The sequence below is a fragment of the Lipotes vexillifer genome, unplaced genomic scaffold, assembly GCF_000442215.2.
Source record: "Lipotes vexillifer unplaced genomic scaffold, Lipotes_vexillifer_v1.1 scaffold532, whole genome shotgun sequence".
NCBI classification, from domain to species: Eukaryota; Metazoa; Chordata; class Mammalia; order Artiodactyla; family Lipotidae; genus Lipotes; species Lipotes vexillifer.
Window position 1 is genome coordinate 670054 of NW_006798027.1, and position 11938 is coordinate 681991.

The window sequence follows — 11938 nt, forward strand, 5'->3', positions numbered from 1 at the left end:
TAATAGGCAGAACTCCCTAAAATGTATAGTGCTTACAAAGCATACTTACGAGTAATCCTACAAGTGAGTTTTTAAGCTTTATAATTTGATATACATAGACTAGAATTAGGGCATTACTATGTTTTGCTAATGAGTCACATTCGGTATTCTACTAAGAAATCTGGCTGCCAAGCTATATTTGGTAACCTTAGAAAGTGCTTACTGTGCTTATGCAGATCGTCGCAATTCCTGTAATTTTGGGGAAGGACCCTTCATCAGTTTCATCAATATGGTTTTGAATTGGTTGTGTGTCCAACTGTTGCTATCTTTGGTTTTTAACTAAGATTACTAACGGTTTACTATCATCATCAGTTTAGTTTGTTGTAAGGCTCTCTGATTAGCCCTACTTTATACAGTAAATAACTTGCATGCAAAATATTTTGCTTATAATTTTCTAGTATCTGTTATGGCTCAAATATGAATCACACATACACTTACCGCTAAAATGATACATATATAACCTCCCTCAAATGTGCTTATACTATGGCTCTTATGAACATTTTTTTCCACAGAAAAAACAGAATTAGGTGAGGTAGAGGGAAAGTGGGACTTCTCCCTCAACCTAACTTGGATGCAGTCAAAAAAGTTTGTGAACCAAAATTTTAGTGGTAAAGGAAGATTATTCAAGAAACAGATGTAAAAAAAATCACCATATTCAACAAAAAGGAAACATCGGGGAAGCCAAAGAGAGCAGTGAGGTTATACGAGGTAAGTGGTTCTCTAAACGTGGTTCCCAGATCAGCAACATCAGCTCGCTGGATATTTAATTCCCCACCCTGGACCCTGCCCTAGACCTACTAAAATAGAAAATGGTGGGGGGTGCTGACACTCAGCAATAAGCGTTTTAACAAGCCCTCCAGGTGATTCTGATGCATGCAAAAGTTTGAGAACTATTGTGCTAGGTTACTCGGTTGATATTGAAAATTAAAAATCATGGTTCTTAAGTGATCATGAAAGTTGTGATCTTGAAGGAAAGCAAAGGAAATGATTCTTTAATTTAAAATCGATACGCCTTAGTAAGTAAAGTATGTCTTTACCTCTTCATTACTTTAAATTATAAATCCACCCCAGGTATGAGCCCTATTACTTCTGGCTTTCACAAGAGTGATGAAATAATGACATTTAAAAGCCACATATCCACACTATTAAATACCTCAGGTACCTTAGAGGGCTTAGATAATTTAGGGTGGTGCAACACATTACACAGAAGCTCAGCAGGCAATCATAAACTAAATTAAATTCAACTGGGTGTTTAAATGAAGTCTAAAATGTTAAAAGAAATTCAGCTTAAAAAATAACCCCTATGGAACATACAGTCTGTTAGGGAAAATTCTAATTATTTTGTTGCCATTTGCAAACTTTACCCTTATTTAAGGCAGATACCATGTTTTTCATTAGGTGTACAGGAAGTAACATGCATTCATACAATTTTACCCGTATGCCAGTTGGGTGGATTTTATAGACTGTAAAATAAAATGTGGATAGTCTAAGAAACCCTTGATACTTGTTTTTAAGGAATTTCCTAAGTATATCCAGCCACTAAATACCAGAGTCTAAATGGAAGTAATTTGTCCAAGTATTCAACTGTGTGACAGACCAATTGCAGCAAAACTTGTACCCATCTTTATCTTCAAAGATCCATCTGCCTTGCTTTAAGTTTCTAAAAGGTGAACAATTTCCACAATATCATAGTTTTTTCAACTGTATTTCTGAATTACTGCATGAAAAACCTAAGCTTTCAATTTGTAAATCAAGGATCATGTCATGCCTCCAATAAATTATTGTTACATCTGGAATAAAATTCAAACTCCTTAACATGGCATGCCAGTCTCCATTATTTAGCCCTTGCCTGTCTCTCCCTCCTGATCATGATTCTCCAATCATGCCTGCCTTCTTTCAATCCAGGCCATGTCAAACTCTTCCCTCCCTCAGAGCTTTGCAGCTCTGCTACACGCGCTCCTCATCCCATGCTCTTCTTTCAGGTCTCAGCATAAATTTCATCTTTTCGGAAAGGCCCGGCCACTCTATCTAAATAGATACACTTATTCTGTTGTTCCCTGCTCCCATTCATTTCCTTCATAGCCCTTTCAGAATTTACAGTTATTTATTATTTGTTTTTTAACTCTGTGTTTCCACCCCCCCCAACCCACTGTATTGTAAGTTACATGAGGGTAGGAATGGCGTTGGATTTGCTCACCACTATCTACCTAGTACAAGTGTCTGACATAGAATAGGTGACCTGGAAATATGAGAACTGAACAAATAAAGAACCAAAGCACATTCTTTAAAGCAGAGAGACAAGAAAGAGTCTATCTTTATATTTACATCTATAATACTAGACATAGTCCTAAATTGTACTGAGTCTCCTATATTCCTAAATTCTTCAGGGCTCACCTGGGGGTTGTTATAAGAGGAATACCTGTTCTTACATCCTTGATTAAAGCACAGTCCTCCTCCAACAGAGAAGGTGCTATTTCCAGGGTCAACAGCCCTTATGAGTCAATACCAGTTACTGTCACATCTAAGATCACCTGTCTTATTCCCCTCAGATATATTACTGTCTCTAAAGGCAGAGGCTCCACAGAGCTAATATATTTCTATGTGCCCAGTGAATGAATTAAAAGTAATCTAAAAACCTTTAATGAATATGCATACAGCATTAACAACAATGGGAAAGGTTTCTCAGTAACCTTTGAAGTGTATGACTTTTTCCGTTTTGAGCCTGCTTTTTCATTCTTCCTTTTGCCTTTTCCATCTTCTTCTACTCTATCACCTTCTTCCTCACTGCTTGCATCTGCAGTATTCCCGCCTTCTCCCTCGGTTTCTGAAGAGCTCTGTTGCTGAATTGCCTAAGAGATAATAAAATATTAGCTAATTACATTTTTGAAAAATAGCAAAGACTACAGACTATGAAAAGAATCATTCTATTCTAATTAGAAGAAGTTCAGCTTACTCAAGATTTTCAAAATAAACGGCTGTCAACTTCAGTCTTCCAGTGACCAACTGACATGAACCCTCTTAAGGTAACAGAATTACAGGCATACCTCGGAGATACTGCAGGTTCAGTTGCAGACCACAGCAATAAAGTAAATATCACAATAAAGCAGGTCACATGAATTTTTTGGTTCCTCAGTGCATATAAAAGTTATGTTTATACTAAACTGTAGTCTATTAAGGTTGCAGTAGCATTATATCTATAAAAACAATGTGTGTACCTTAATTTAAAAATACTTTATTGCTAAAAAATGCTAACCATCATCTGAGCCTTCAGTGAGTCCTCATCTTTTTGCTGGGGGAGGGTCAGCCATGCTGATGGTTGCTGACTGGTCAGGGTGGTGGCTGCTGAAGGCTGGGAGGCTGTGGCAACTTCTTAAAATAACACAACAGTGAAGTCTGCAGTATCAATTGACAAATGATTTCTCTGTAGCAGGCAATGCAGCTGGATAGCATTTTACCCACCATAGAATTTCTTTCAAACTTGGAGTCAGTCCTCTCAAACCCTGTCACCACTTTATCAACTAAGTTTATATAATATTCTGAATCCTTTGTGGTCATGTCAACAATCTTCACAGCATCTTCACCAGGAGTAGCTTTCATCTCAAGAAACTACACTCTGCTCATCCATAAGAAGCAATTCCTTATCCATTCAAGTTTTAGCAGGAGTTTGCAACAATTTAGCTACATCTCCAGGCTCTGCTTCTAATTCTAATTATCTTGCCATTTCCACATCTGCAGTTCCTTCCTCCACTGAAGTCTTGAAACCCTCCAAGTCATCCATGAGGTTTGGAATCCACTTTTTCCAAACTCCTGTTAATGTTGATATTCTGACCTCTTACTATGAATCATGAATGTTCTTAATGGCATCTAGAATGCTGAATACTTTCCAGAAGGTTTTCAACTGACTTTTGCCCAGATCCATCAGAGGAATCATCATCTATGGCAGCTATAGCCTTACAAAATGTATTTCTTAAATAATAAACTTGAAAGTCTAAATTACCCTTTGATCCATGGCCGCAGAATGGATGTTGTGTTAGGAGGCATGAAAACAACACTGTTCTCATCGTACATCTCCATTAGAGCTTCTGGGTGACGAGGTGCATTGTCAACAAGCCGTAATATAAGATTTTCAAAGGAATCTTTTTTTCTGAGCAGTAGGTCTCAACGGTGGGCTTAAAATATTTAGTATACCATGTTGTCAACAGACTGTGCTGTCATTCAGGCTTTGGTGTTCCATTTATAAAACACAGGCAGAGTAGATTCAGCATAATTCTTAAGGGCCCTAGGATTTCTAGAATGGTCAATGAGCACTGGCTTCAACTGAAAGTCACCAGTTGCATTAGCTCCTAACAAGAGTCAGCTTGTCCTTTGCGGCTTTGAAGTCAGGCATAGACTTCTCCTATCTAGCTATGAAAGTCCTAGATGGCAACTTCCAACAGAAGGCCGTTTCATCTACATTGAAAATCTGTTGTTTAATGTAGCCACCTTCATTAATGATCTTAGCTAGATCTTCTGGATAACCTGCTGCAGCTTCTACACCAGCACTTGCTGCTTCACCTTGCACTTTTATGTTATAGAAATGGCTTCTTTCCTTAAACCTCTGGCATCAACCTCGGCTAGCTTCAAACTTTTCTTCTGCACTTCCTCACCTCTCTTAGTGTTCAGAGAATCGAAGAGAGTTAGGGCCTTCTCTAGATTAGGCTTTAGCTTAAGGGAATGTTGTGGCCGGTTTGATCTTCTATCCAGACTACTCAAACCTTCTCCACAGTAGCAATAAGGCTGTTTTGCTTTCTTATTATTCATGTGTTCACCAGAGTAGTACTTTTAAATTCTTTCAAGAACTTTTCCCTTGCATTCACAACTTGGCTAACTGCATGGCTCCAAGAGGCCTAGCTTTCAGCCTATTCCAGTTTTCGACATGCCTTCCTCACCAAGCTTAATCATTTCTAGCTTTTGATTTAAAGTAAGAAATGTGTGATTTTTCCTTTCACCTGAATACTTAAGATGCCATTGCAGGGTTATTAACTGGCCCAGCTTCAATACTGCTGTGTCTCAGGGGATAGGGAGGCTCAAGGAAAGGGAGAAAGGGGAACGGCTGATCAGTGGCGCAGTCAGAACACACACAACATTATCAATTAAGTTTACTGTCTTATATGGGTGTGGTTTGTGGTGCCCCAAAACAATTATAATAGTAATATCAAAGAGCACTGATCACAGGTCACTATGACAAATATAAGAATAATGAAAAAGTTTGAAATATTGAGAGAATTACCAAAATGTGATGCCAAGACATGAGGTGAGCAAATGCTGTTGGAAAAATGGGGCCAACAGGCTCGCTCAATGCAGGGTTGCCACAAACCTTTGATTTGTAAAAAATGCAGTATCTGTGAAGTGCAACAGAGCAAGGTATGCCTGTACATTTAATCCAAAGTGCTACTGGAGCCAGAAAGAATTCTGACTTCAAATGGGTGGTGGGTAATCATTAGTACAAAGGACACATAAGAAAGATCCAAAGAAGAGTTAAAATAAAAAATGAGATGCAGCAAGTGATAACGAAGTAAACCATCACCTGGTATCCAGTAAACTTTACTCCTGGGTTATTTTCTATTTCCCACAATCCTTCATTAAATCCTTTCCGTTTGTTTGACTTTCCAAACTTGTCTTTGTATTCCTTATAAGGGAAAAGGTCTTTGGGACCTAGAAATGCACTGCAGAGATATATTAGAAAGAGATTTGATATTCTGACCTTCAAATGTAAGATATTTTTAATATCAATTCAAGTGTCAGAGCATATTTTAGTAAATACATTAAAAGTATATATAAACCCTCTCAGACACATATCACAAGATGTTTTGCACATATATTTCAAGGTAGAAAAAATAGACAGCTAGGTATACAAGCCAGCAACCCTGGACGGTGCTACTTTGATTTTACTTTTAAATTACTAATTTCTTTTTTGTTTTGAAATTGATTTTTAGTTAAACTACTTTAAAAGTAGTTTTAAAGATGTCTACTTTGACCACTTAAATAATCATCTTAAACTAAGACTTACCTATGCTAATCTTTCACAGGTAAGGGTTTTGTAAGACTCACAGTAAAAACATAAACACTGGATTAAAAAAATGATTTTAACTCTTTCTGCCACATTAGTGTATTTATTCACTATTATTTCTATAAGTTAAAAAAAGCATTAGTGTTTAATGAGGTACTAAACAAGAAAAAAAATCAGAAGTGGCAAAGTAGATAGAATCTTAATCAATTTAAACCTTATCCTAAATTAGTCATAATTATGAAAAGAAAACGAGTTAGAATAAATCCTGGGGCTGGCTAATAGATCTGAGCATTTAAACTAGAGTCTTCAGCATTATTATCTATGATATTAACCTGGTGAATGAGATGGTGGAGGCCCACATGCTGGCTGAGACTCATTTCAAACTAAGATTCATTTATTCAACAAATTTTATCAAACACCTCTAATGGTAAAGCACTATTCCAGAGGTGCTGGGGATCCTTCAGGGAACAAAGAAATGAATGTCTCTGCCTTCATGGAGCATACATTCTACTAGCAAGCGTAGGGGACCAGACAGTAAAGAAGATAAATAAATAAAATACATAGTACTGTGTGCTGAAAATAAATCAATAAATATATAGATGAAGCAGAGGAGGGGGATGGTTAAGGACTGGGGTGGATTTTACAGTTTTAGAAATACAGATCAAGAAGGAAGGCCTCACTGAAAAGGGAACAGCTAAGAACTGAAGGGGGTGAAGCAAGAACCCATGCAGTTATCTGGGGAAGAGTAGAGCAGACTGAGGGAAGAGCAAGTACAACAGACCCTGAGGTGGGAGAATGCCTAGTGTGTCTGAAAAATTAAGAGGCCAGTGTGGCTAGACTGAAATGAGTGAAGAGAGAGCTGTGTGAGATGAGGTCAGAGAGGAACAGGGTGGGAGCACAGATTATGTCAGGCCTTGGAGGCCACTACAAAGGCTTTGAGTCATATGGGAAGCCATTAAAGGTTTTGAGAAGTGACAATTTGTGTTTTGACAGCGCCACTTTGGCTGCTGTGTTGAAAACACACTGAAGAGCTGGGTACTAGGGTAGAAGCAGAGAGACTAATTAGGCTATTGAAGGAACAGTGGTGACTCGGACCAGTTGTAAGCAGTGCAGTTGGTGAGAGGTGGCTGGATTCTGAAATCACTCTCAAGAAAGAGCCAAGGTATTTGTTAATGGGCTAGATACAGCACGTGAGAGAGAGGGTGGAACTGAGGCGATCCCCAAGGTTTTAGATTGAGCAATTAGAAGAATGCAGTTGATATTTACTGAAATGGAGAGATTTTTGAGAGAACAAGATTTGAAGTTGAAAAGCTTAGTTTTGGATGTTGAATTTGAAAACTTGGTTAGATATCCCAGTGAAGATGTCAAGTAGGCAACTGGGCAGGTGATTCTGGAATTCAGGGGAAAGGTCTGTGCTGGAGATAAATATTTGGAACTTATCGTGGAGATGATGTTGAAAGCTTTGAGACGATAGGTTAACAGTTTACTGCTGATTTTTATAAATTCCATTTTCTGACTGGATCATAGTACTGATCCCTTCCTTACACTGCCCAGCTGGTCAAGAATTCAAGTTGATAAAATCACCTGAGGAAGCTTTCTGACCCCAATCACCAAACTTTCCTTGACTGTTCACCTTTAATCGTTCAGCATGACTGCATTTCACTGAATCCAGAGATAGTTTATCAGGATACTGGACATTCTAACCAAATGCCTGACAAACTGAGCATGAGAAGGAAATGTGACTTTGGGTATGGTGATTTCACTTTTAGAGCAATCTGACATGAATTATTAGACTGTGGCTTTTGACCTTTCTCCAGTCCTTGATTCTATGTATAGGAATTGTGGGCTAAGTTGCCTGAGGTTCACGTCAGCTATAGATGCTAACCAGAGCTTGTCTGTACTTTAATTATGCCACGGGAGTCAAGGTTAATGATTCAACTGGCCATGTTAGCTGCTGCCAGAAAGAGGGACACTGAATGAGCTATTCTAAAACAAGTTCTTGTTTTTGATAGACAATCTTGGTTTTGCCCGGATTATAGATAGTTCCACAGATCAAATCCCCTCTCAACTGGTTAACTTTGCTGTATGTTTTATAAATTTTAAAGGGTAGGCCAGAAAATAGAATTGTTCAAAGTTACATGCTCTAAGGATGTTATTTTTTTTCCTGACAAAGGCTGCCTTGAAAATTGTCCAGACTAAAACTACTGGGGTAAAGTTATATGGAGCAGAAGAAATTGGGGCTCCAATCACCTATCTGTCTGAGCAACAGATTCAGAGCCATGTTCTGAGGAAAATTCTGGTCCTGCCTGAGGGTGCTCCTGCTGACACAGTTTTTTTGTTAAGTTCCTCACCTTCCACATACCTTCCCCCCCTTTCATTTATTTCATTTAATCAATTTTAATTCATTCAACAGCTAGTTTTAGAAACTCCTAAAGTCATTCTACGAGACCACCGTCACCCTGATACCAAAACCAGAGAAAGATACTACAAAAAAAGAAAATTACAGACCAATATCACTGATGAATATAGATGCAAAAATCCTCAACAAAATACTAGCAAACAGAATCCAGAAAAACATTAAAAGGATCATACACCATGATCAAGTGGGATTTATCCCAGGGATGCAAGGATTCTTCAATATACACAAATCAATCAATGTGATACACCATATTAACAAATTGAAGAATAAAAAACATATGAACACCTCAACAGATGCAGAAAAAGCTTGTGACAAAATTCAACACCCATTTATGATAAAAACTCTCCAGAAAGTGGGCATAGAGGGAACATACCTCAACATAATAAAGGCCATATATGACAAACCCACAGCAAACATCATTCGCAATGGTGAAAAACTGAAAGCATTTCCTCTATGCGAGACAAGGATGTCCACTCTTGCCACTATTATTCCACCTAGCTTTGGAAGTCCTAGCCATGGCAATCACAGAAGAAAAAGAAATAAAAGGAATCCAAATCGGAAAAGAAGAAGTAAAACTGTCACTGTTTGCAGATGACATGATACTATGCATAGAGAATCCTAAAGATGCTACCAGAAAACTACTAGAGCTAATCAATGAATTGGGTAAAGTTGCAGGATACAAAATTAATGCACAGAAATCTCTTGCATTCCTATACACTAATGATGAAAAATCTGAAAGAGAAATTAAGGAAACACTCCCATTTACCACTGCAACAAAAAGAATAAAATACCTAGGAATAAACCTACCTAGGGAGACAAAAGACCTGTATGCAGAAAACTATAAGGCACTGATGAAAGAAATTAAAGATGATACCAACAGATGGAGAGATATACAATGTTCTTGGATTGGAGAAATCAATGTTGTGAAAATGACTATACTACCCAAAGCAATCTATAGATTCAAAGCAACCCCTATCATATTACCAATGGCATTTCTTTTTTTTTTTTTTTGCGGTACGCGGGCCTCTCACTGTTGTGGCCTTTCCCATTGCGGAGCACAGGCTCCGGACGCATAGGCTCAGCGGCCATGGCTCACGGTCCCAGCCACTCCCCAGCATGTGGGATCTTCCCGGACTGGGGCACGAACCCACGTCTCCTGCATCGGCAGGCGGACTCTCAACCACTGCGCCACCAGGGAAGCCCTACCAAAGGCATTTTTTACGGAACTAGAAGAAATCATCTTAAAATTTGTATGGAGACACAAAAGACCCCAAATAGCCGAAGCAGTCCTGAGGGAAAAATACGGAGCTGGAGGAATCAGACTCCCTGACTTCAGCCTAAACTACAGAGCTACAGTATTCAAGACAATATGGTACTGGCACAAAAACAGAAACACAGATCAATGGAACAAGACAGAATGCCCAGAGATAAACTCACGCACCTATGGTCAACTAATCTAAGACAAAGGAGGCAAGGACATACAATGGAGAAAAGACAGTCTCTTCAATAAGTGGTGCTGGGAAAACTGGACAGTTACATGTAAAAGAATGAAATTAGAACACTCCCTAACACCATACAAAAAAATATACTCAAAATGGATTAGAGACCTAAATGTAAGACCGGACACTGTAAAACTCTTAGAGGAAAACATAGGAAGAACACTCTTTGACATAAATCACAGCAAGATCTTTTTTGATCCACCTCCTAGAGTAATGGAAATAAAAATAAAAATAAACAAATGGGACCTAATTAAACTTCAAAGCTTTTGCACAGCAAAGGAAATCATAAACAAGATGAAAAGACAACCCTCAGAATAGGAGAAAATATTTGCAAACAAATCAATGGACAAACGATTAATCTCCAAAATATATAAACAGCTCATGCAGCTCAATACTAAAAAAACAAGCAACCCAATCCAAAAATGGGCAGAAGACCTAAATAGACAGTTCTCCAAAGAAGACATACAGATGGCCAAGAAGCACATGAAAAGCTGCTCAACATCACTAATTATTCGAGAAATGCAAATCAAAACTGCAATGAGGTATCACCTCACACCAGTTAGAATGGGCATCATTGGAAAGTCTACAGACAACAAATGCTGGAGAGGGTGTGCAGAAAAGGGAACCCTCTTGCACTGTTGGTGGGAATGTAAACTGATACAGCCACTACGGAGAACAGTATGGAGGTTCCTTAAAAAACCAAAAATAGAATTACCTTATGATCCAGCAATCCCACTACTGGGCATATACCCAGAGAAAACCATAATTCAAAAAGACACATGCATCCCAATTTTCACTGCAGCACTATTTACAATAGCCAGGTCATGAAAGCAACATAAATGCCCATCAACAGACGAACGGATAAAGAAGATGTGGTACATATATACAATGGAATATTACTCAGCCATAAAAATGAATGAAATTGGGTCATTTGTTGAGACGTGGATGGATCTAGAGACTGTCATGCAGAATGAAGTAAGTCAGAAAGAGAAAAACAAATATCGTATATTAATGCATATATGTGGAACCTAGAAAAATGGTACACATGAACTGGTTTGCAGGGCAGAAATTGAGACACAGATTTAGAGAACAAACGTATGGACACCAAGGGGGGAAAGCGGCGGGGGGTGGGGGTGGAGGTATGATGAATTGGGCGATTGGGATTGACATGTATACACTGATGTGTATAAAATTGATGACTAATAAGAACCTGCTGTATAAAAACAAAATAAAATCAAATTCAAAAATTCAAACGAAAAACAAAGAAACAAAAAAACACCTACCATGGGCCAGGCACTGTGTAAAGCACTGTGTATATAGGGCTTAGCAACATCCAGAGAATCTCTGCCTTCACAGAGAGACTGACTATTAGGTACTTGCCAGGGCATATAATCTCAGGTTTAAGGACACCCAATACTTAGTAAATGATCAGCTGAAACAAAGTTATAACAGGTTTTCTAAGGTTCATTCTCCTCCAGATGTTTTAAAATTTACCTCAGGATGATGAAACCAGCAAAAAACTCACATACGGACTGTATCACACTGCTCCTTGGTAGAACTGCTTTTACTGAATTGAGACTTGGAATTATGCCACTGACTTATATTAAGGATGCTATAAGAAATAACTCCATAAAATCCTTCACACTGTTTACTGGAATGATTCTGTTACTTGTACTAGCAATATACTAGGTGGCAAATTCTTTAAGAGCAACTTTTATTTTCAGTGCCTTCAAAAATATCTAGAAAATGTTTACTAAGTGAATGAAAGTTACCACATAATATTAGTAAATGGTTGATTTTGGTGTATGCAATGGAAACGTGATAATCTTGTTTATCAAATCCTGCCTTGTTCTAGATATACAATCAGATCACTTGGAATTACGTCCTAAAGAAAAAGCAAAATAATGGTACAGACATAAGGGAAGCAGGAAT

At 38.2% G+C, this 11938-nt stretch overlaps 1 protein-coding gene across 2 annotated transcripts in view; it reads right to left on the reverse strand.

Annotated features, from left to right (window-relative positions):
* HDGFL3 (HDGF like 3) overlaps positions 1 to 11938 on the reverse strand; it is a 75721-nt gene that overhangs the window by 11594 nt on the left and 52189 nt on the right. For both annotated transcript variants that reach the window (XM_007470066.1, XM_007470065.1), the window contains exons 3-4: positions 5606 to 5744; positions 2730 to 2888 (exon numbers count right to left, since the gene is read on the reverse strand). In XM_007470066.1, the coding sequence (XP_007470128.1) occupies positions 2730 to 2888; positions 5606 to 5744 (298 nt within the window). The remainder of the gene's footprint in view (positions 1 to 2729; positions 2889 to 5605; positions 5745 to 11938) is intronic.